Genomic DNA, 25,756 nt, shown 5'->3' with positions numbered 1-25,756 from the left:
CTTCAGAGATGGAGCCAATTCTAAAAGAAGTTCACTTATACTATATGTCTACTATGAACCCATTGGAATTGAAGAAAAGTATGCTAATATTTCTCTCTCTCTCTCTCTCTCTCTCTCTCTCTCTCTCTCTCTCTCTCTTTGTAACCCCTCTCTTTCCTCAAAGTTGACACCATGGCTCTGACCGAGGCTCGGCTTTCCAGGGCAGGGAAGCTAACTTCTGCTCTGGGTGATGAGCAAGTAAGATGGGATGAAAGTGTCACCGTGTTTGAGCAGGAGATCATCAACGTTGTGGGGAACGTCTTCATTGCAGCGGCCTGTGTTGCCTACTATGGAGCATTTACTTCTCATTATAGGCAGCTGGTAAGTACAGTGTAATGAGGTGCAATTAAGAGCTTTTAGGACGGTATTTTAGAATGCAAAATGGTACACTGTTCGGTTCAGTATGACTGTACTCTAAACACACCATGTTGCAATACAGTACACTATGCCCCTTGTATCCATATGTGCCTATCTGAAAAAAAAAAATAAGCACAACTGTTTCATAATTGTCCATGTAGTTCTGCTTCAGATGCAAATCCCAGAACATAACAGCTATATACTGTAGTAATGCCATTAAAGTATGCCTTAAAATCACTAATGAGAGATTGATTAAAGATGATCATTAAATAAAATGCAGAATACAAAGACAGAATGAATGCACTCATGCGTGTGTATGTGTATGTGTGTGTGCGTGTGCGTGTGTGTGTGTTTGTCCGTTTTCCTCAGCTTATTGACCAGTGGATAATACAGTGCCAGGAACTGAACATTCCCATCAGTGCCAGCTTCAGCCTGATCAGCGTTCTGGGTGACCCATATGTGATCCGCCAGTGGAACGCCGAGGGTCTGCCACGTGACACCGTCTCTACGGAGAACGGGATCCTGGTGACCAATGGACGCCGCTGGCCTCTCATGATCGACCCACAGGATCAGGTGAGCTATAGAAAAACTACAACCGAGGCAGCATTCATTTAATTTGTTTGAACGGATTTCTTTTTCATTCATAATTGGTCAGTTAATCCTTCAAGTCTCGCATGCATGCTAGGGACATGTAAATGTGCACTTTTTTTTGGGACAACAACAAACCCAAGTGAATACAATTGGATTCCACAGATTTCTTGTTTCCTTTTTGGATTTAATGTGATCTAACACAATGACTACGTGGCTGCGGCACCAGCACAAAGAACAGGAACACAATCTCTCTCAAAATAGAATTTCCTGTCAGACATGGTCAGAGATAAAGTCACAGACTGTCCCCTGCCCCGGGATACACAAAATGCCCAGCTTCCCCACATACAAAAATGACACAAACCAGCTTACTCAGACTTAGAAACATGTACAGGATGAAAATATTGCCACCGCTTCTGTTTTAAGTCCTTCGTATAGGTTAAGGTTCTGTGCCTTGTCAAGGACTGACAAGTCTAATTGTCTCTCCTGTCATCTCTCAGCTTTTTCTTTCTCCTCCATCCTTCTACCCCTGTCCATTGTTCTTTATAGTTCTAAAGTACAGCTGCTCTCTTTTGCTTTATGTACACAGTTATGCACCTATGGGTTAGACAGCAATTCTGACAACTTTGTAAATGCTTTCATGTCTGACAGACACATTTCACCGTAGATGTTTATAGATTAAATGATTGTTATCTTTTCAGCTATACTTTATTATACTATATTTACTATACACCATTGTTAGTCTCCCATTATTACATTAACTCAAACCATATTTGTATCATGTTAGATAAAGGTTATTTCTTTCCCCCTCAGGCTAACCGATGGATCCGCTCCAAAGAGGCCAAGAATGGTCTAAAGGTGATCAAGCTGACAGACCCAAACTTTCTCCGTACCCTAGAGAATGCCATACGCATGGGAATGCCTGTACTGTTAGAAGAGGTAGGAACTCAATGAAAAAACATGTTTGAGCATAAAGGAGGTGATATATGAATACATATTATTCAATAAGTAGATTGGGCGGAAAGTACAGTATTTAACCTTCAATTTGCATCTTTTGATTAACATATATATATTCACATTCCTGCATCCTTGTTTTGTGTGTGTAGTTAAAGGAGTCCCTAGATCCAGCCCTGGAGCCCATCCTGCTAAAGCAGACATATGTGGCTGGTGGACGGACGTTGATCAGACTCGGAGACTCCGATATTGATTATGACAAAAACTTCAGGTTCTATATGACCACCAAGATGGCCAACCCACACTACCTACCAGAGGTAAGGACACACTCCTTTAAACTCCAGAATAGGTTCTTCTGTTATGATTCAGAGATGCAATTCCAGTTCATGGAAGAAGAAAAAGAAGTAGAAGAAGACATATGGAGTCTATTCATGATGATGAACCCTCAGGCAGAAGGCGATTACATTTGTCAGTTTGTAACTGTGCTCTGTGCTTTACCGTCATGACTGGCAGGGAAAAGCCCTTACAAGTTTGGGTTGACTTTACTTAATGTAATGAAAATGTAGCTGAATGCAATACAGTATATTTAGTAGCATCCTTACCTTGTGAGTGCAGCCTCCCAACTCAAGCTGATGGTATTTGCCAACAGCTCAATGCATCTGTCTCCATCAAAAAAATATGTTGTACAGTAGTAAATGACATATTAAGCTTTATGCCTTTTCAGTATACAATCGGTATCAATAGAAATCCTAACAATAACCATCCAAAACTATTGGTTCTTGGGTTCCTGTGGCATCACATGTGGTATACAGGCATTGTAAAGAAATGTAGTCTCCTTTCAGCTCACTGATTGGACTATGGCATTTTGTTCAACACCAGCCAAGAGAGTAGCAACACCATGTGACCGCAGGCTTTGATTCCCGTGTGAATTTAAGCCAGCAGAGCATGAAGGCAGTAACTTAGACATGAACCTGTTTAACGTTCGTCTATAAAGCCGTTTTATTGGACCCCAGCTGTCAAATACACCAAAGATTTAAAGTGAAATGGCAGTTAAACTTGGGTTGCAAATGGTTTGGTGTATGGGGCACATGTAGGCTGTTGATTTCAAAGAATAGTGATAGAAATACTATAACAATTCTTATTTTGTGTGTGTGTGTGTGTGTGTGTATTCCTATTGAACTTCAGGTGTGTATAAAAGTTACAATTATCAACTTCACCGTGACCAAGTCTGGCCTGGAGGACCAACTGCTTAGGTACACACATGCATAAATACACATTAAAAACAGACATGCGCTTGACCCTAACCTCAGATAATTTAGCAATATTTGTATGCAATCAATTAGTATTTCCTCCACATTGTTTTCACCGTCCTAAACTCCCTGTCTCCCCTCCTCCTCTCCTCAGTGAAGTGGTGCGCCTGGAGAGTCCACATCTTGAGGAACAGAGGAACGAATTGATTGTTCGCATCAACGCCGACCGCAACCAGCTCAAAGATATCGAAGACCGCATCCTTAAGCTGCTCTTCAACTCTCAGGGGAATATACTCGATAACGAGGAGCTAGTTACCACTCTCCAGGAATCAAAGGTAAATCAGAGCTCGGGCAATGGTCATGTTTTAATTTAGGCAACATCGTTTATCAAGTAAAAAAATTGTGTTTTGAACTGTCTTTGTTATTCTCCTACTGTATTATTCTGTTCCTGATTTACCATTACCACTTCACTTTTCTTCTGCTCTTGTTTATTTGCTTTTTCAAGTTTTTGTGTTGTCCTATGTGTTCCCACCGTTTCTCAGGTCACATCAGAGGCCATCAAGCATCGTCTGGAGGAGGCAGAGGCCACTGAGCTAATGATCAACGCTGCTCGGGAGCGCTACCGACCCGTGGCCACGCGAGGCTCAGTCTTGTACTTTGTCATCGCCAGTCTCTCTGAGATAGATCCAATGTACCAGTTCTCCCTCAAGTACTTCAAACAGGTGAGAGTGACGGGCTTTTTTTCGTTTAACAAGACACAGACAAATAACCACCTGTGGTTTATTAAAGCCCTTGTAAACCCAAGTACATGAAATCCATTTGGCGAGTTAGTTACATGATAGAATCATCTGAAAAGAGTTAGGTATATACTATATATCAATCCAAATGAAAGATATTGCATTCTTGTTTGATTAAGTTGACATAAAATCAGTTTAGATGAGGCAGGCTATGCTCTGGTTCTTATTACACAATAAGTATTTTGATCCAATCATGGCAGTACTCTGCCCGAACGTTCTATAAAAACAGTGACTGTTGCCATGACTGTCGCCCATACAGTCCTGTCAAATTTTCTACACAGTAAGACCATTTTTTTAACAACATTTTATAATATTTATGAACATTTATTTTCAATCAGATTATTGAGACACCCACATTTGATACCATATATGGATTTTTTTTACTACTACACTAGGTTCCCAGAAGCTTTAAAGCGTTTAATTGGAACACAAAGACTTCAAGCCGCCATTCAAATTTGTTTAATATGTTCAAAATCTTTCTGTGGCATTTTTTTTTCTTTTCCTTATGTTTCTCCCCCCTCAGCTATTCAACTCGACCATTGAGACATCAGAGCAGAGCAGTGTGTTAGAAGAGCGTCTCCAGATCCTGCTGGACCAGATCCTGCTCAACTCCTACATCAATGTGTCCCGTGGCCTCTTTGAGCAGCACAAGCTTATCTACAGCTTCATGCTGTGTATAGAGGTCATGAAGGAGCGTGGTGAGATCTCAGACCTCGAGTGGAACTACTTCCTAAGAGGATCTGCCTCTTTGGATAAGGTGAGGTGGGAAATCAGGTAAAAAAGAACGTGTTGCAAGCAGTTTATATTCCACTTGCTGAATATAGGTTTAAGGGTAACGAGTTCTAATCTAATTACGCAACTAAATCAACTGTAGATAAAAAAGTTGTTGCAGCTGGGTGTGATTTTACTGAGTGCACTGTAAAGGTAATATGCAGCAGGAGAAAACACACTTCTAACTAAGGACAAAAGAATAAGAGAACAACAATGAGTTGACCCTATCCCCTTATAAGTTATTTAATAATCAATTTATCAGTTGCTTCTCTTGTACTTTGATGTTTTATTAAGCTGATGATTGCTCTATTACACATAGTTTAATACAAAATCAACAAACTGCCAAAAACTTCCATATTTCCAAAATATTATGTCAAAGGACCTTGACATTTACTCATTTCTACAGTATAACAGTTCTTATCTCAGGTAAAACAAAAGCATAACAGCATAACTTGTGCCCCTGTGTGTTACAAATTACAGTAACTGTGCAGCAAAACACCAACACCATCATTTTCATCATCAATGTAAGGGGATGTAGCCTGTCACAGGTTTTACTTTTTAAGTGTATCTATTTATTCATAAGAGACTGCAGAGTTATCTAGAAAAATAATGTACCAGAAACTCTCAGTTAGCTGATTCGACCACTGAAGCCAGAACAAATCGTAAGGTATGAGGCTCAATTGCCTGCAGGGATAGAGAGATACCAGCCTATTTTTAACCGTGTCATGAGTTTTTTTTTTTTGGCTCCACTGAATTTTATTTTATTTATTTACATTTCTGTTGTCTGGATCCTCTTAACTGCATACAAAGAAATAACTGTTTTACTTGTCTCCTCAAAACTTTCCCCAGTATCTTCACGTTCTGCTTATGTTGGGATTGAGTTGATAGAAAGAAAAAAAGAAAGTGCTTCGTCACAAAGTGGCAGTCAGGCTGTCACTTTCTTGGCCAGCTTATGTCTGAGGAACTACTGAGATTGATGTAAACGCACAGCAAGCGAGAGACAAAAGGACTTGAGAGTCTGTCTGTGGAGACTAGGTTGAGGAAATAAAATTATCTGTGGGAGAGAGATAAGACATGGAGAGTATCTTGGTTTCTCAGCTGTCCGTGAAGCAGTCATGTAGCATTCTAATAAGCCTTGAACAATCAATGCAAAAGCCTTGGTACCTCAAGACAGACGCAAGGCATAGTATTGACCCCTCAGATGGGCTAAATGAGGTCATCTGAACTCCAGAGCCCAATTTACCCCAGAGCCATCCAACCTTCTTACATATCAGTGGTTTTCATTGAATCTTTTTCTCAGTATATATCTCTCTATAACCGTTATCTTCCATCTCAAACCCCATTGGCACAGAAGAGTGTGCAGCTGAGGCACATTGGCTCGGGCAATAAAGAAGGACAGAGCTAGAATGGAGCATTGAATAAAAAGACCTTTGAGATTTAGCTCTGGTTTTATTGAAGAATAGCCATCACTCAGTGCCACTTTGGAACATAATTCTTTGTTCAACCATCATTTGGCTCTCATTTATAAAACATTAGTTAGGCTGGAGGTGTTGCCATTGAGATCATGCTAATGCTGTCCTTCCTTTCCCCTCCTTCACCTCTGTGCGTCTGTCTCCTGTCTTTTGCATCACAGCTTAAGTGCATCCATCATCCATGCTTCCCTCGTAAATTTCAGTGCTTTTCAAATTTGTATTTGCTTTTTCATGTCATCATCTTTGAGATGCTTAGATGTTTTGAATCATCCTCTCTTCCCTATTTTATATTTCATTCAAGTCCTTCCTTTACTGTGATCATATATCATATCCCTTTCCATTTTTCCTTCTCCCAGGACTACGCAGAACGGCCAGATGTGCCATGGTTAAGTGATTTTTACTGGCAGACGTGTTGTGATCTGGAGGAAACATTACCCTGCTTCAAGGACATCTCAAACGAAATTACCAAAACCCACATCCACATCCAGTTAGGTAACCCAACCAATCCATCTAGCAAGACTTAGCATATTTAGTGCATCACACTTCTTCTTAATATAAAAACTAGTGTTTAAATGAGATACAAAATGGCATTTTTCACTGTCAGGCTTAGATATTCTATTAATTATTCTACTATTCTTTTATAAAATAGAGTTTGAATCTATGTGGTAAAATACACTTTGTGGCAAATGTCTTATAAACTACCTCATTAAGATTTGTGTAGCATTTAATGACTGGTGCCTCTCCTTCAGGGCGTTTTGAAGCATCTATTAATCCAGAGAATTGGGAAGGCTTTGTGTCAGAGTTGCCTCCTCTGGAGGAGTCCACGGAGGAGGAGCAGGAGGTCAGAGGCTACTGGAATGAGAGGTTGGGGTCCTTCCAGAAGCTAGTCCTCATCAAGAGCTTCATGGAAGAGAAGGTAGGCCTGGATGAAGTCTGTTTAGTGCCCAACAGGTCTCAAATTATATTAATGAAGAAATAAAAACAAAGAAATATATACATATTTACTATTGCCCAGAGGAATTAACAAATGCAACAAAAATGCAAAACAAAATGCAAAAAAAAAGGACCCATATTGTAACCTTTTCTGTTCTATTAACCGTTTGATAGAACCAGATATTAAAATAACTATGGTCTGTTTAAAAAAATATAATAATACAACAAAACAGTGTTTTATCCATAGATTTTTGTTAATATTTGAACCAGGACATAAGCAATGCCAAAACAATTATACCAATTTTTAAATGAAAATGTCACTGTTTCTTAATGAGAAAGTCAAATGGTTCAAAACATTCTTCATTGTTTTTGCACTTTGCATGCTCACAGTTTATGAAGCCTTCTAGTCTCTGAGATGAAGTCCTGTTGTCCCTTTATCATACGATTTCCTTCCTCCCTCTCGTCCAGGTGGTGTTTGTGTCCACAGAGTTTGTGATTGTCAACCTGGGGAAGCAGTTTGTGGAAATTCCTCCTGTCAACCTGGCAAACCTTTACAAAGCCATGTCCCCATCCACTCCACTCATCTTCATTCTCAGCACAGGATCCGACCCTATGGGAGCCTTCCAGCGCTTTGCCAAAGAGAGAGGTTGTCTTGACAGGTAAAAAGGTTGGGGTGCTGTGACAGAATAGTGGTATATACAGGCAATGACCAGTAAAATGGAAAGGTTGAATGTGGCGAGACAAGGAAGTACAGTTGCATCTCAAAATGTTTTAATATTATTCCTTTTTTGCTGTAATTAAATTCACACAAGTGAAACGTTCATATTCTCTAGATTCAATAAACATAAAGAGATATATTTCAAACGTTTTTTTTTATTTAATTTAGATGAGTACGGCAAACAGCTTATGAAAAACAAAAATCTAGTATTTCAAAATATTCTAAATAATAATAAATAAGACCAAACAAAAAAGGATTCATAATATAGAAATTAACTGCATCAATGCAGTGTGGCATCGATCAGTATTTGGCACTGCTGAGGTGTTATGGAAGCCCTGGTTGCTTTGATGAAATAAACTTTTCCATGATATTCAAAAAAATGTAATTGCACCTCTATGTGTGGATGAAGAGATGGAGGAGGAGCTTGATATGATCGTCAGTGTATACAGTTGATCACAGGTGTTTGTCCTCCTCTCCCTTTCTTTTAGAGTTGAGTCCATCTCATTGGGTCAAGGCCAGGGGCCAATAGCAGAGAAATTGATCCATGCAGCACTAAAGAGTGGTAACTGGATCTTCCTGCAGAACTGTCATCTGGCTGTGTCCTGGATGTTAGCTATGGAGGAGCTCATCAAGACCTTCACTGAGCCTGGTATTAGCACAACATTGGAACACTTCCATGCATGTAACTACCCACATGATCACACAAGGGCACGGCATTGTGTCACCTGTGTCAGATGTGGTCACTGACCCATTTTGTACTGTTGATCCCCGAAAATAAGAATGAATCAGTATGTTAATGGTACTGCACTGTACACAACACAGCTTCAGGGGACACAAGTGACTAAGTGACTGTTTTTTTGTGTTTTTTTCCTTTGTTTTTCTCTGCATTTGTAGCAGTGGAAAAATACATTAATGCTTGTTTTTCTTTTGTAGTAGAGACATTTACTTGTTTTGTTTTTTTCTTTTGTTTATGGATGTGAATTATGCTCCTCTCTGTTCCTTTGCAGACACATCAATCCATGAGGATTTCCGTTTGTTCCTCAGCTCCATGCCTTCAAGAGTATTTCCTGTTACAGTGCTCCAGAACTCTGTCAAGGTACACACAGACACACACACACACACACACACACACACAGACACACACACACACACAAACACACCATGCCACTTAAAAAATCTCACTTGGGTTCAGATCATTCAATTTGAAGATTGTCCGTCAAATAATGCTTTAGAGAATGGACTTCTCCAGTATGAAGATATTTGTTGCATTAATAAGCTTTGAAATTATTTGCATTCTTTCTACTAAGCATTCCTCTCCTTAGTTTTACGTCAGCCTTGGAAAATATTGTTTATTTCATTTTTAAATGATTTAATGTCATAGATAGAACTCTCAACATTGTATTACTTCACATGCAAGAATCATTAGAATGTACATACAGCTACAAGTAAAGATCTACACTCGTTGCCAACTAAAAAGATTAGCTGTGATGACTTAGATTTATGTCATTTGGGGAGGAGACCTATGGGATAAATCAAATTATGAAGGCCATTTTCAGATCTGGTATTGTACAACACAATCTTGTATAGTGACTTAAACCAGCAACAAAAAAATGACCTGATCATGGCCCTTCAATGTACTACCTGTTATAGCTAGATTATTGAAACAATAGTTGTATTTAATTTGACTAGATTTGTTTTAACAATATTAAATATAGTGTAATCTGGGCACCTAGTAGTTAGAATGCAGCCTCAAATATGGGTTTCCTTTGGTAGCTGCTACTGTGACGAGGTTTTTTTTATTTTTATGGAGGCAAGACAAGTTCAATAACGTTAGATACTCTACATAATTGGCAAAAAGATGTGTTGGGTTACATCCCAGTATACATTTTCTGTAAAAGCTATGCAATCTTGAAATATTACCAATTAAATATTCATCAACTGCTTTGAATTCTCAACTGTTCAATCACTAATTAACTGCTTGAATGCACTTGATAAACATGATTCGGCTTGTGTTTGTGGAGCTGCAGGATCAGGTTGTGTCTGAAATATATATATTTAAAGAAAGTTGTGCATCCAGCTCTCAGGGTTAGCAACACAACACATTTAAAATATAACCAGGTTTCCATGAGTGAGAGCAGCAGGAGAGCCACAGGTGTCATACCTTCTCTTACTGACTTGCCTTGAGGAATAGCCTGACCTAAGCAGGGTGCTGATATTTTTATCATTCTGAGCAGAAGTCACTGTGGCCGTCTGAAAAGCATCCATCCAGCCATGTGTGCCTCTGTGTTGTTGTTGCCAGGTGACTAACGAGCCTCCTAAAGGCCTGCGGGCCAACATGCGCCGCGCCTTCACAGAGATCTCCAGCTCTTTCTTTGAACACCACCCTCTGGGACGCCCGTGGAGGAAGATCGTCTTTGGAGTCTGCTTTTTCCATGCAATCATCCAGGTCACACAATGTCTCTTAAAACCACACACACACACACACACACACACACTTGATCGTTATTGTTTTGAGTGCCTAAGCATGTGGTACGCTCTTGCATGATGTTGTAGTTGTGTACGTCATATTTGCCTTTCTTTATCTGCGTCTTGTTCTCTATCTGTATTAGGAGCGGAAGAAGTTTGGTCCTCTGGGCTGGAACATCCGCTATGAGTTTAACGACAGTGACAGGGAGTGTGCTCTGCTCAACCTCAACCTCTACTGCAAAGACGGCGCCATCCCTTGGGACGCTCTCATTTACATCACTGGTAAGGGAAGGCAACACACAGGGACTAGTTGGTGTATTTGCATGCAGGTCTATTTAAAGACATGTAGAGCGCTCTGTAAATACAACATTGTACCTAAAGCGCAAAGCATTACATGAATCTTCAGATTGTTTTCTTTTAATGAAAGGCAGGAAGATTGGTTGGAAACTAAGGCGGACATGTTTTGTGTTTTGCCAGTGTGCGGCACAGACAACACACTGTTTCGTCAGCAATGAAAACATTTTTGGCGAAATGGAGAAAGAATGTTTGCTAATTTCACAAAGTTATATGATTTCAGATGCCCCCATGCACAGCTAAGCTCAAACACACAGCAGAAAAAGAGATCAAAATGTAATATCCATAAAGGCCTTTACCAACAAATTTGATAAATCACAACAATTACCATGGTGCAGGGTATATTTTACCCCATTTATAATGCAATACAATTCAACAAAACCAAAAACTGCAGCCTCCAGGATGACCTCTCTCTAAAACAGTTTGAACACAAATTGGATTTTATAACTTTCCTTAAGGGAGGATTTCTGGCAGAACTTTTGTGTTCTACTGTATTAATTGTATACAGTATTAGTTTACCTAATAAACTGGCAACTGAAGGTATGTATATGGCTAAGTTGTCTTCTCTGGACTAATCTAAAAATGAAAACAATATATTTTTTTTGTCATATATTCTGGCACAGACAAAATTCCAATTGAATTCAATTATGTCACTTTGTTATTGTCTGTCCTGGACTTGCATAACAATCATCTTCAAAGTTATTATGAAGATGACGGAGGGATCCCTTTCACTAACACTACTCGTCATATCTCTTGAGTTCATTTGTTTCCCTAATCTGGTTTTCAATTACACCTTTAAAAAGATTATTGCATTGTGTTGTGTTCAGTCTCAGTGGAGCACACCACCTTGGCATCAAATGGATGTCTCTCATTGTCGTTATCACACTACTGTGTTATTACTTTAATCCATAATTCCAACAGTCTGTGTGTGCCAGAGCTTCACGCTCTTTAAAAAAAATTACTTTGGGCTCAAACCAAGCATGTTATTGCCTCTTTTCTTTTTTGAGAGAGCAGTTCCTCTCTTCTGGTGCAAAAGTAAAAGGCTCTGCCAGCTCGTCCATGCCTGCAGCTTACTAAAGGCTTCAGCAGAGATTTGTCTGATTATTCACTCCCCTGCTTCCTATCTTACATAACTTTAAAGAAAGTATGGATTTTTACGGGTTGAACTGGTCACGTTAAATATGATTTAAATGTTCTCCTGTTTGTGTTTTGGTAATATTGAATGATCCTCCAGTCGTATCTGTTTTGTCACTTTTACTTACCTCTTTTTTCAAGTCATTGCCTACTTGCCACACGTGTTGTGCATTATTGCATTTGACGTCAAAGAGCTGACCTAGTAAGGTCATCACACTATTATTATGTTTTTACAGAACTGTGAGAGAAAAAGAAAAAGACTAGTAGTGTACTTTTGTGTTTAAACTCTTGAACATCCTAGTTTGGTTTGTCACCCTTCTGTTTCCTGAGTAGAGTGTCAATTGCCACTGTATTCTTCTCTGATTTAACTGATGTTGTCCTAGCCCTCTATCTGGTGTCAGCTATTCCCCAATAGGAACCGATTGATGACATCCAAAGAAAAACACTATTACAATTGTTGAAGCAAAAATAAGCCATTAGTAACTGAATTGTTGTTGTCAACATCTAAATAACAAAAGATAAATAGATAAGATGTATGATACAAGTGTACTACTACCCGAGTTGTTTCTTTACAGTTAAGTTTTTTTCTTTCTGTAAGAATTGATTGTTCAATGCCTGTGATGGCTGTACAAATGATTGTTAAATTGGCCTCGGGGCTAGAAATTAGTTAAAGGTAATCGAAATAAGTGTATTCAATTTAACTACAGTGATGATTTTTTATACTGCACTGAGCTTGAGACTGACGACATCATGTGTTCATGTGTGTCTCCCCAGGTGAGATCACATATGGAGGCAGAGTGACTGATGCCTGGGATCAGCGCTGCCTCAGGACTGTCCTCAAAGGCTTCTTCTCCCCCGTAACCCTGGAGACTGACTACACCTACTCCACCTCAGGTATTCTTCAAGCTTTCTCTCTCTCTTTCTCTCTCTGTGTATATGCATGATGTGGGAAACATAATGTAAACTCTTTACACTATAATACAATTCAGTACAGTAGGTGTTTTTGTGTATGCTCATATACAGTATATGTATATTTTCTTTGGATTAATGCTTTTCTCCCTTGTATGTTTGAGGTGTCTACTATGCACCCGAGTCTGATGAACTAAAGCAATATAAGAATTATATTGAGAATCTTCCGATCAGTGATGATCCAGAGGTCTTTGGCATGCACGAGAACGCCAACCTGGCCTTCCAGGTGAGGGTTAATAGTAGTATGTTACTGACACAACAGGCACATGTGCAAAACTCTGTAGATCCTCATCTTCCTGTTCGGTCTTTCTCTTTCTTTTAGTTGTAGTGATAAAATCTGTTGAGCAGGTGTTGGAAACTAATTGACTTATTTGTTTTCATTTTGTTTGTTCGGTTTGCAGAAGGTTAATGAGTTGAATAGCAAGTCTTTACTAGTAAATGTCATTGTTTATGGCAGGCCTATTCATGATTTAAACCGAAGCTGCTTAAACAGTTTATGACTGGTTGTTAAATTATCTGTATTCACAGAGCATGAGAGTGCAACTCTAAAATATCAATGAACAATGATGATAGTGTTTGTCTGTGTGTTGTGTTTTTCTTATGTGTTATGTGTTTACCTTCCCAGCGCCAGGAAACCATGACTCTAATCAACACCATTCTGGATGTTAATCCTCGCTCATCAGGCGGTAGTGGGGCTAAGAGTAACGATGAAATAGTCTGCGAGCTGGCTGAGTCTATTTTAGCCAAGCTACCTGGTACACACAAACACACACACACACACACACATGCAAATACTTCATGGTCATTGTTGAGTATGTGCATCATCTTAAAAAAACTCATTATGTAGCGCTACATTTTAAATGTCCATCTTGTGTTCCTGGCCACCTGTCTGTGTGCAGAGAGTCTTGACATGGATGAGGCGCTGGAATCCTTGTTTGTCCGAGATCAAAATGGCCGCGTTAACTCCCTGACCACCGTGTTGGGCCAAGAGGTGGACCGCTTCAACAACCTGCTGAAAGTCCTCAGGGTGAGGAAATGGCTACCACCAATAAGATATACAGTTGAAAAATGAATATCATTCTAGTTGTATTGCTAGTAAACAGTATTTCCTGTAAGCAAACAATATGAATAAATTATAAAAGATAAAATTATTCTTGGGCCCATTCCAATGTTTAAAGCTAATGTGAAAGGACCTTCGAAAAAAAAAAAACTCACAAAGAATGTCATAGATTAAAACATATATATTGAATGTATCAGAAATAAACAGTAATTGTCCTTTCAATCCTCTTGATTGTGATGTATGATGTTCTTATGTGTTCCCCAGTTGTCTCTTATCACTCTGAAGAAGGCCATAGCAGGTCTGGTGGTGATGTCAGAGGAGATGGACCGCATATACACAAGCTTCCTGAGCAACCAGGTTCCCAGCCACTGGTCAAACTCTGCCTACCCTTCTCTCAGACCCCTGGCCTCCTGGGTCAGAGACCTGGCCCTCAGGACCACCTTTATCCAGGTTTGGACGGGAAGGGGAAATAAATACAGACACATAAACACAGATACGTACGTCAACCTGGGGGAGAGCGTATGTGCATCTTGTGCACTTGGTTGTTGAAAGGAAATGTGTTGCAATTAAGATAACGGACAAGCAAATACATTGATCAGAGATGAGTGAAAGCATTGGGGTAAATTATGATAATAGCATTCACTTCCTTCTTTTGGCTCAAGTCTCTCTTTGTATCACTGACTCATAAACTCACACTCAATGACATCGCAGAATATTCTCACTGTTCATACTGGTTTGTTTGTGTGCTTGCGTGCATACAAGTGTATGTGTGTGTGTGTGTGTGTGTGTGTGTGTGTTTTCTCGTCAAGTCAAAGAACACTAATAACACATGAATATTCTGCGTTCTCCCCCGAGGCACAGGCCATCTCTCTCTCTCTCTCTCTCTCTCTCTCTCTCTCTCTCTCTCTCTCTCTCTCCCTACACCCTCTTTAAGCACGTGGTTCATTTCCCTTGACTTAAAGCTGGTCTTCCGTAAGACTTGTCTGAACATGTGCACTGCACAATCACTAAAATTCACTGTCACATACAAAAATAACAAACCGAAGAGTTGCATTACTTTGTAAAGTGATGGGTGGCCTCTGATTCAGACTGCACAGGTTCATCAACACCAAAAAGAGAATCCACCTCACTGTATCAATGAAATGTGGTCGCTGAGACACTGTCAGGTCCCATAAGGAACAGGATGCCAGTAATGCACTGGGGCTTGTTAAACACTGAACATGGCACATTAAAAAAAAGTTATTTAAAGATACATGCATTTTAATTACATTTCCTCTCCCTCTCTCTCTTTCGATTTGTCTCTCACTTTCTCTTCTTGTGTCTTTCTTTCTCCTGCTAGACTTGGATCATATCTGGTCAGCCCAGATCTTACTGGATCTCAGGATTATTCTTCCCTCAAGGCTTTCTCACTGGTAAAACACTGCATCATTAAAATATCCTCCCATGTTTTTTAAATGAACCATAGCAATCAGTAAGTCGAAATGACAACCTGCTAGAATATATTGACCTATTCCTTTTCATTAATTCACTAATAATAATAAAATAATAGGATTTGCATATACAGTACCTGCTCAATAATGTAGTTGCCAGTATGTCCCTGTTTTAGATCTTGTACAATAAACATAATGAAACGTTTTGTTCACGTTCTCCTCTGTCTGCTGGCCTGCAGGTGTGCTTCAGAATCATGCCAGGCTATACAATTTGCCCATCGATGAGCTCAACTTCCGCTTCAACATGTTGCCGTTTTACAGAGACCAGGTCGCAGTCTGTGAAGCTGTGAATGCTCCCGACGACACTAAACTGGACAAGGATGAGGAGGTACTGAAAGGGAGGGCTGTTGTTATTATGTGTTATCAAAGGAGAAGAAGAAATATTCTAGCTAAATAAAGCTAAATATTTAGTTTTCTGTGACATGTAAATAAGTGAACATTAGAGGTACTCCTAACAAAATGTTGTTAGCTTCTGACAGAGCCAGGTTAGCCGTTTCCCCATATCAAGTCTTTGTGCTAAACTATTAGGCTGCTGGCAACTTGCCTTATATTTATTGTACAGACAGACATAACAGCATCGATATTCTCATCTGACCGTCGCCAAGAAAACAAATAAGCGTATTTCCCAAAATGTATTCCTGTAAAGCATCACTGGTGATCCGACAAACAGATACATTTTTTTTGTGGTTTTATATGTTGTGTTCAATTTCTCCTGGAGTCACAAATTCAAATAGCACATTCCCCTAAAGTGTCCCACAAACACTTTTGCACTGGCTATCGAACCCATTCCCTTGAACTTGAATAACCTTGTAAATCACTAAACCAGTCTGCCAACTCTTCAGCAAACTATTGCTTAAAACACAATAAGTAAAACATTGGTAACACATGTGTATAAGGATTATTCCAATGCAAGGAAAATTGTATGTTTCTGTTGGTTAGCCATCTTTTCAGGGGGAACAGTGATAGTGAAATGTCATATTTTTACTGTGAAAACAAAAAAAATAGACTAATGCATTAAAAGGAGAGGAAAATGTGTAACTTGTTTCTATTGAATATGCATCTTTCACTCACCACTGCTCTATCTCATTTGTATACTCCACAGTTACCGGTGCCGCAGGACGGCGTGCTGGTGCATGGCATGTTTATGGATTCCTGTCGCTGGGACGACGGCGACATGGTGATTGAAGATGCGTTACCTCGTGTGATGAACTCCATGCTGCCAGTGGTGCACTTTGAGCCACAGCAGAACTACGTGCCTGAGCCAGAACTCTACAACGCTCCTCTGTATAAGACCTCAATCAGAGCCGGGACCCTGTCCACCACTGGTAGATATATACTGGATCCATACACGGACCCTCACTCACTTACTACTTTAGATTACACTTTATTATTTTTTATATTTTACGCCATTTAACAGACACTTTTATGCTGAATTAGCAGACAAGGAGGACGTTATAGCATGAAGGTACAGTATACCTTGGTAGTTAGAGGAATACGTTGGTAGTTACTCACTAGTGGTTTTGAGGAGTTTCTGTTGGTGTCCACTGTCCAGAACAATCTCTTTCAGAAAAATCTGCTGTGTATACACTGAAAATAGGTATGTAAACAAAGGATACTATGTAAAAAAAAAAGGTCCCGCTGTAGCTAGCGACATGGCCGTTGGCGTTTACAGAGCCTAAACTGTGGATTAACATTAGATTATTTTCTGCACACGCACAGTACAGACAGTAAAGCGGATCGTGAGGAGATATTCACTGATTTTATACAAAGTTGTTTTGACAACAAGCATTCTTCAGAATCGCTGAATCCACCTTTGAGCCATTTGATGGATAGTTAATTTGATAAGTCCTTTCCCCTCACTCGTCATTTCTGTCTTCCTCCAGGTATGTCAACTAATTTTGTCGTGACGGTAATGCTCCCCTCCAAGCGAGCCAGCGACTATTGGATATCAAAAGCCTCTGCTCTCCTGTGCCAGTTGGATGATTAAGCCTTTAAAGCAGGGACATGTGACTGAAATATATACCTTTTTATGCACTACCTTGAATTAACGTTGAAGCTTTTGTGGAATTATTTATAAAGATTTTCACATCACAGGCACATGATTTATGCTGAAAGTGCACTTACTTCTCACGTAGTGCAATAAACCCTTTCGAGCTAGCACTGACTGATCATGTGTATCCGTGTGAGGTAAAAATGCAGCAACAAAGTGCCACCGTGCTGACACTGACACTCGACAAGAGCGGAGCAGTACATCCAGATCTTTGAAGATGTAAACACCATATACTAAGACTCCCGTACCGGAGAGCAGCCATTCACAGTCCGCGGTAAGTCACTGGATAAATGTGCTTCCTGAAAATCACAGTACACATGTGGCCTCGGGGAGAGCAAAGACAGAGGGACGGACGGCGGAAAAGATGGATGAACGGAGATGGGTGGTCAGACACATAGATATTTTTTAAAGTAGCATGGCTAGTAGAGATGACTCGACAGTAGAAGAACTGATGATTATCAAATGATGAAATATTTCCGCCACAACCCCCACACACATTAGCAGCCTATTTCTGTCACTTAAGGCATGCGGTGCAAACACATAAGATATGGCTCCTCAAACACATTAAGTATACCCACTGAAGTACCGGGGCAGGGTGCAGACACACTCAATCTCTGACCCTGTCACACACACACACAAACACACACACACACACACACTTTCTCTTCCACACCTCAGTGCTACGCTAATGGCAAACAGGAATGGGCATGTATAAACACTATATTTAACATCAACCTGGGGAGAGCAGCAGAAAATAAGACAAGAAGAACTGTAGCAGTGGATTCAACATTGCTGTAGAGAGGAAGATAACACTACATTTATACATATTATGACAATATCCGTTACTATTTTAGTGTTGCTTTTTACCGATTGATTTGTCTTACGTTTTCACAACAATTAGTTTCAATTAGCAAAACTTTCAATCAGAAAATAGTATATCACTTAGTTTGCCTTCAAAAGCTCACATATCAAACAAAATAAAAATACAATTATGTTAGGTAATGTACTCCAGAGCCTCAATACATATTTGCATGAATAATGGGATCTTACACAATGTTACATTTGATGATTGTTGTATATAATTGCATAGCTGTGGCAAAACGGTGATTTTGATTGTACTTGACTACATAAGTTAACTTTTTTCATATCATCTACCATAAAAAAGATAATTATTTATATTTCTGTAAAATTTGATAAGACACGGTTGTATAAAAAGGTTGGAAAGAAACATTATACTGTAACCACAATTTACACTATTGCAGCGATGGGAAGTAATAGGCAGTTATGCTGTAATGCTGCTCACTGATGTTATAATTAAATAATGACTAAGTACTAAGGAGAAATGCTTGACAACGCATTCTGTGATCTAGTAGTAACAATTGAAACTTGAGGTGGCTGTATTGTGAAGACTGAGAGCATGTGCTTTGGTGTTCAGCTGTAATGAAAGCACTTTGTGTTTATTAGTAAGAATTGAGCAATTTATTTAGGCTTTTTGTGTTTGTATTGTGTTATTATTTGTCTACCTGATTTCCCATCATGTTTACACTTTCTGTTCATCATTTACTCTCATTTCCCACCATCTGTGCCTCTGTCCTTCACTCTCCCACATGTACAGACTATGATGCACTTTAGTTATTAGAATCACTTCCTCTGTCTGGTTTTTGTCAGGTTTAGGATTTGTAGCAGAGGCAGTTGCTATTTTATTTGATGCAAAGGCTTCACAAAAGCTGTAAATGGTGATGAGTCGTCTGGCTTTGCATGGACTTTAAAGTACACATCACCTGGACATGTTTGTTCAGAGGTGAATCCTTTTTCATTAATTTATAAATCTCACCTTCAGACAGATTTAATCACGGATTGTGAAAACAACTGTTTAGACCCGCTGCACCTGAACTTAATCTGAGTTTTTGTGATCCAGTTCAATTCATTTCATGTGGGCAATTCCTTCCGGCTAGTGCATACACAACGACTGAACAAATGACTTCACACATGCATGATTTTCTGCAGCTCTTGTATCAACAGCAACATTTGTGACGACCTATCCTCCTGCTTTGCCTGATAAATCTTTTCATAAACCTGGATTATACACTATGAATAACCATGAGTGTGCTGTACTGTTATTAGGCTCGCAATTAAGAGGGGGGAACAACAATGAATGAGATTACATGCCCCAGTCACTCTGAAACCAGGTTAACAGTGTTTTATCCCTCACACACACACACACACACACACACAAACTTCCATCCCCAGTGGATTTGGTCAGAGGTAAGAGGACATGCGGTCGATGTTTGAAACAGATGGGTCCAAAGAAAAATGGGGTGTTTTTTTATTGTTTTTATAAATGGGGAAGGAAACAGAGCAGTTCAGATTAAAAGTCACACGAGAGTGTGAAATTGAGACATATACTGCAAATGTGGTTGATGAAAACAGATGTTGGACAATCAGGTCAGCTGTTAACATGCTTATTTGACAACCAATCGACATGGTTGTGATGAAAAGCACAGATTTACAGTGGGTCAGCCTTGCCAAATGTTTTATTATTCGGTGTTTCCATCCATCAAAATATACTGTCTAGGTCACACAGATTATTGAACATCGACTGATTCTCCAAGCATCACTAAAGTATTTTTTTTTTTTTAAATTTGTCAAGGTAATGGGGTGTGGGGCCGGGCGCAATAACGGTTCAGGGAAATCAAAGTGATTGATATGGAGAGTGGAAACACCAAATAATGACATGCCTAAAAGGAAAGCCCCTTACATTCATTAATATATTTGGAAAATAGTGGACTCGAACAGTAAATTTAAACAACACTGCTGAGCAGCTGACAAAAGACTGTTCATTTTGGAGCCTTTGACAGCATCCAGTATGTAATTCCACATACAAGAGTTGTTATACCAACTCCACATGCCAAGTACGAAACAGCAACCACACTTTGGAAGTCCAGACTGGAGTGAGACAAGGATGTGTGATGTCAACATTATTCTTCAATACCGTCATAGATCTAGACTTTGCATGGTTTCCCATACCCACCAAAATATGCAAGACAAAACATCCTGTCAATAGATTTGCACAACAAATAGGACTGAAAATTAGCCTGAAGAAAAAAGAGGTGACCTTAAACACACAAAAGCCTCCACCTATACGAATAAATGATAGATGGAACAAATCTACCCACAACAGAGTTTACATATCTCAGAAGCACTGTTAGTTATAATGGATGAACAGGAAATTACATCAAAAGCCGACTCAACAAGGCGAGAAAACACATTCAGAATGCTGAACAATGTATGGAATTCCCCCCGGCATCAACACCAAACTCAAGTAGTACCAGAGCTGTGTTTTTCTCCACCTGACTGCAGCTCTGAATGCTGGAGGATGACAGAGAAAAAACCCCAGATCTCAGCATTCCACACAAAGAACCTCAGAAAAATCCTAACTTAAGACCATCTCCAATCAGCAATCACTTGCTCTGAACAACCAAGAAAGTATAGACACGGCCATTACAAGAAGACGGTGGAGGTGGATTGGAGACATCATGAGAAAATAACAGGATGACGTCACAAGAACTGCCCTACACTGGACCCCAGAAGGAAAGCTAACAAGAGGACAACCCAAAGAAACCTGGTGTTGAACAGTGTAGTGAACTAAAACCCCTGTAGCAGACCTGGAGTTCCATGCAAGTACGCATACATTGCAGTAAGTAAGTGTATTATTTCCCATGAAACCTCAAAGTGTGATTTTTACACTTTCATTTTGTACATATTTTCATACAGATTACAGCTACAGCCAGCAGACATAGTACAAAATTGACATGTTTCTGTAGTCTACTAAAAGACATGTGTCCTAAGTTAGGTTCAGACTCTGATTTGTGTTGTCTGTGCAGGGCAGACACAACAAGTCACTTAAAGTCAGCTTACCATAGAGAGAAGAGGAAAAAAAGAACAGCATCTGGCTCTGATTGTGACTTCGGAGAAATCTTCCACCAATGCAGAAACACAAGATTACACTTGTATGTCCCACCTGAGGACCACCAGGGTGTGTGCAGGTAATTATTCTATAAAGTGAACAGCAATAGTCCACAGAGATCTGTTCCAGCTGACCTGTCACCAACATTGCCACCAAACCGAGCAAAAGTTATTCACCCGGATAGTGTAACTCCCCCAACCCAACAGCCCAGGTGGTAGCCTATATGTTCCATTCAGGACCAGAAAAAAAGTGAAGGATAGACTGGGGACCCTGCCTCTCTCTTTCTCTCTACCTGGCTGTTGGCAAGTCAAAGGTTTGTGTGTGTGTTTGCATGTGGTGTGATACAGTGCTGTGCAATTCCAGCCACCGTCAGCTGTCTGTCTGCGTGTAGTGAAGCCTGAGATTAGATTTGACCAATTTGAACATGTCATTGCTCTGAGCAGCATTTGTTGTGTTTGTGTGTGTGTGTGTGTGTGTGAGAGAGAGAGAGCTGCCGAATGTCCTAACTAATGTCACAGGCATTCAGGATATGGTATGACCTGACCTGGCCTATCTTAGTCATTCATCCCTGCTATGAAATGAGAAAGGCTGCTGAGCCCGCTGGCTGGACACTCACTTGTAAATATTTACATTTCTGAGATCATGTTTACATCTCAGGTCTGAATGTTTCAATTTATGAGATCGACATATTTGGTAAGGATTACATAAATAGTTCCCACTTCAATATGGATGAGTGACTGTTGAAATACAATCTCAATCGCACTGTCATTTTGCAACTGACCACCACAGAAAACACCTTTAAATATTTTAAAATTTAAAGAAATGGGAACCCTTTTTTTCTGTGTCCAGCATAGATAGTAAATAATGGTTTCCAGTCTCTATGCTATGCTACGCTAACAGGCTGCTGACTTCCAGTTTCATTGTTTACTGAACAAATCTGTGAGTTGTATCAAATGACAATATAGACTAGTTAATTAAATTCCCACTGTAAATGTTGAATGTTAAATTAATAGGCTACCTTGGGCTACAAATCCAATAGATCCATCAGTCCGGTAATACCAGTGGAACAGCCTCTCAATAACCAACAATAACTCACATTTATATTGACTTTGCAGTGTTTGTTACATTGATTATCAATATCAAATATACAACCATCTCCCTTAGCCTCAATAGACTTAACCAGAATACAGCCGTAACTCAACCAAAAAAAACACTGGGGTGCAATAAGTTGGATACAGAATAGTTTAAATGCCACTTTCAAGCATAAAACTTAGCTAAGAATGGATAAACAATAAAAACTCCACAGATGGATGCAACAAACACACATAGGCCTATTACAGTTTTTTTATGATCGCACAAACACTAAAATCAAAAGTATTACACAATTATCAAAACCTTAAACTCAAGAAGCAAACCATTGGCCATATGTGCACCACTATAAGCACAAAGTCAGCCTCACACTTTTTGCAAATCAATACACACAGTGATTTGCAAAACACTAAACACACTTAAATACATTAGACACAGAATTATATCATGATGTCACCTCATTGCAATTCCAAAGCACTGACTGTCAAACTACCAAACACATGAGCCAGTCAGTAAACACAGCCATTAGGTGCGCAAACACATGATTGCTTTATTCTAGACACTCCAATCAGGTTCAAGCACAAAAAATGCAGCAGATAAGTTCACCTGCCTTTGCAGTAACCAAAATGGAAGGAGTCAGAAGAACAGTGAGGGTGAGAGGGGGAATCCACAGAGGTCCACATATCCGTCATGCCAATATTAGCCCTTACAACACACCTCACATACTCACATTTTTAGACTGATTGCACAACATAGTCACAGCAGGTAACCAGATGCAATACATTGCATTTGGGACAATGTGTCATTCCATCGTGCTGCTCTGGTCCAAAACTGGTTTCAACGCCATCCACAGTTCACAGTTCTATACCTTCCACCATACTCTCATTATCCAGTTTTTCTCTGCATGGTGGTGGAAGGATGTGTATGAAATTCTCTGGAAAGATCCAGCTAGGTGAAGAGATAATGTCTAATTTTTTTATTTACAGTATTATCTGTAATTTGTAACCTGTACTGAATACAGTATTGTATGTGTGTTGTTGTTTGCTGGGATAACAGTGTTACAGCAGACTACTGCAGACATGTTTTGTTGTGATTTTCCATGTTGACTGATTTGGGTGTATGGAGAGAAATACAGTAAATGATATTTTCCTCAGTCTGCAGCATTTGTCTTGTCAAATGTTTGGTGAACGTATTGTATATTTGCACTTTCTCTGTGTACTTAATATACATTACTCAAATCACTGAGAAGTAGAATTACTAAAAGTGTTTAAAGTTAGCAACAGCAGTGTGTAACTGGTTCAGACAGAATTAAGTGATATGAAGCGTGTGTGTGTTTCATATGGTGACAAAATATATATGTATAGTTTTGAAAAGAGTGTTTCATTTTGCAAAGGGTCTGAGGTGTTTTGATAATTGTGTGTTTGGTGTGCTAATTGTGTGTTGTGTTTTGAAAAATCGGGCCCTGTTTTCAAAATCGTGCTTAAGCAATCGAAAAAAACTGTAAAGAAAAAAGAGACTGTGTTTCGAGACACCGCAGCGCGAGGCAACACAATGGTTGGTGATGTCCAGCAGAATGAAACTTTGCCCTCCGCCACCAGCAGCTTCTTCTCTGTTGCGGCTGCTTTCTTTTCACTTTCATTCCTATACACTGTTGATCAAGACTTTAACATGTGACTTTTGTATTAACTCTGTCACTAAATCAACTTGAAATGTTGCAGAAAAACAACACTTTACCTAAACTTTTTCAAGTTAAGTTTGTCAAATTACAGGTACAAAAAAATAAAAACTACCAAAAAAAAACTACAAGCACACCAAAAAGGCACTTTGTTACAGTAATCAGAGCACAAATGTAGTTCATTATGTCCACCTCTGTTCGTATGTGAACAATACTATGGCAGTCACGTGGTGCATTAACCAGGCACTTCAGATGACAAGCTGTCATTACGTTGACAACAGCTGCCCTGTTATTACCCAGTCACTTTAAAGGTCACATATTATGCTAAATGCACTTTTTAAATGTGTTCTAACATATCCATGGGTCCACAGTGTGTCTAGAGACTGCCAAAATATTTTTAAAAATAACACTCTCCTTTTCTCAGGATCCCCCTTTCTGAAACCACCACCCCTCCCCCACCCAATATACTCCAGTCAGAATGTTCCCCTTTTCTGACCTCACAAACTGGAAAGCCAGAAGCTTCCACTGTGCAGCCCACACCCCTATTTCTTATTGGTCCACAGCCCTGACAGACAGAGGGCGAGGCGTATCTGGCTTCGCTTCCGGACAGGGGGCGGGGGCAGCGCAAAGATTGTATATTTACGAGGGGAGCTGCAGCTCTTTTTAAAAAATAGGCCATTGTGAGATTAGCTGAACTTCAGCATAGTACAATAAATTATCTGAAAGTTTTTTTCAGCAAACAATTAAAGAAAAACGTATTAGTGACCACTAAGACCATATAATATGGTGTATAATAGTACCGAAAAGTGTATAATATGGGAGCTTTAATAGAGAACAAGTAATTGTTGAATAACTTTGGAGAGTGAAAGCATTTAGTAAATTGTACCATGTCAGCCACTCAAGTGCCAGTAATGATCATGTTTCTCCTTTATTTTCATCAAAAGTATCATGTACAGTGAGCATTTATTTACATCCTTCAAAAGTGAACAAGTCATACTGAGCAGCGAGGCACAGACCACAAGGGAAAAGACGCTCAAGGTGACCAAAATACAGCACTGATGATTACAAAGAAAAATGGTTCCACCCTCAAATTTTCTTTCCAATAACAGTCAATAGAATTATCACATGTGTTTGTGCCAGTTGTTTGCTTTTCATTCAGCTTTGAATTGCAGACTGTCTTTCGTCCGAATACCTTATTATCCTTTAATATATTCAGTAGAGACTCAGATGTGCTTCTCACAAGAAAAATATTTGCTGTATAGGCTATAGATCAACATGAGTTGGTCACAATCCAAATTGGTCAGATTGGCTTAAATCAGTTGTCAGTCCGAGTCACATGTCCCTATGTAAAGGACACTTTTCATCCCATGTCTCATATAATAATAATAATAATAATAATAATAATAATAATAATAATAATAATAATAATAATGCATTTTATTTGGAGGCGCCTTTCAAGACTCTCAAGGTCGCCGTTAACCTACATCTCCATTGTTTATATCCTCCCAGATGAGTCAGAGATGAAGGTTTTACATCTGTAATGCAACACATTGTAATATAACACAGCCAAGACCCATCTTCCCACTTTTGTTCATGAACTTTGAAATACTAAATAACTATCAT

At 39.4% G+C, this 25,756-nt stretch overlaps 1 protein-coding gene across 1 annotated transcript in view; it reads left to right on the top strand.

Annotated features, from left to right (window-relative positions):
* dnah6 (dynein, axonemal, heavy chain 6) overlaps positions 1-17,339 on the top strand; it is a gene marked incomplete at both ends in the record, with an annotated part of 62,390 nt that extends 45,051 nt beyond the window's left edge. The window contains 24 exons of the mRNA XM_080028862.1: positions 164-360; positions 766-969; positions 1,798-1,923; positions 2,091-2,255; positions 3,124-3,191; positions 3,343-3,523; positions 3,731-3,910; positions 4,509-4,742; positions 6,585-6,720; positions 6,978-7,144; positions 7,630-7,820; positions 8,368-8,528; positions 8,887-8,975; positions 10,179-10,325; positions 10,489-10,627; positions 12,608-12,727; positions 12,907-13,028; positions 13,428-13,557; positions 13,702-13,829; positions 14,127-14,312; positions 15,202-15,274; positions 15,532-15,680; positions 16,455-16,677; positions 17,236-17,339. Coding sequence (XP_079884988.1) covers positions 164-360; positions 766-969; positions 1,798-1,923; positions 2,091-2,255; positions 3,124-3,191; positions 3,343-3,523; positions 3,731-3,910; positions 4,509-4,742; positions 6,585-6,720; positions 6,978-7,144; positions 7,630-7,820; positions 8,368-8,528; positions 8,887-8,975; positions 10,179-10,325; positions 10,489-10,627; positions 12,608-12,727; positions 12,907-13,028; positions 13,428-13,557; positions 13,702-13,829; positions 14,127-14,312; positions 15,202-15,274; positions 15,532-15,680; positions 16,455-16,677; positions 17,236-17,339 — 3,620 coding nt within the window. The remainder of the gene's footprint in view (positions 1-163; positions 361-765; positions 970-1,797; positions 1,924-2,090; positions 2,256-3,123; positions 3,192-3,342; positions 3,524-3,730; positions 3,911-4,508; positions 4,743-6,584; positions 6,721-6,977; positions 7,145-7,629; positions 7,821-8,367; positions 8,529-8,886; positions 8,976-10,178; positions 10,326-10,488; positions 10,628-12,607; positions 12,728-12,906; positions 13,029-13,427; positions 13,558-13,701; positions 13,830-14,126; positions 14,313-15,201; positions 15,275-15,531; positions 15,681-16,454; positions 16,678-17,235) is intronic.
* Between the last annotated feature and the right edge of the window lie 8,417 nt (positions 17,340-25,756).

The sequence above is a fragment of the Ammodytes marinus genome, assembly GCF_949987685.1.
Source record: "Ammodytes marinus genome assembly, chromosome: 6".
NCBI lineage: Eukaryota > Metazoa > Chordata > Actinopteri > Uranoscopiformes > Ammodytidae > Ammodytes > Ammodytes marinus.
Note: the sequence above shows the minus strand (reverse complement) of the source record. Positions and strands in the feature narration are given on the sequence as shown.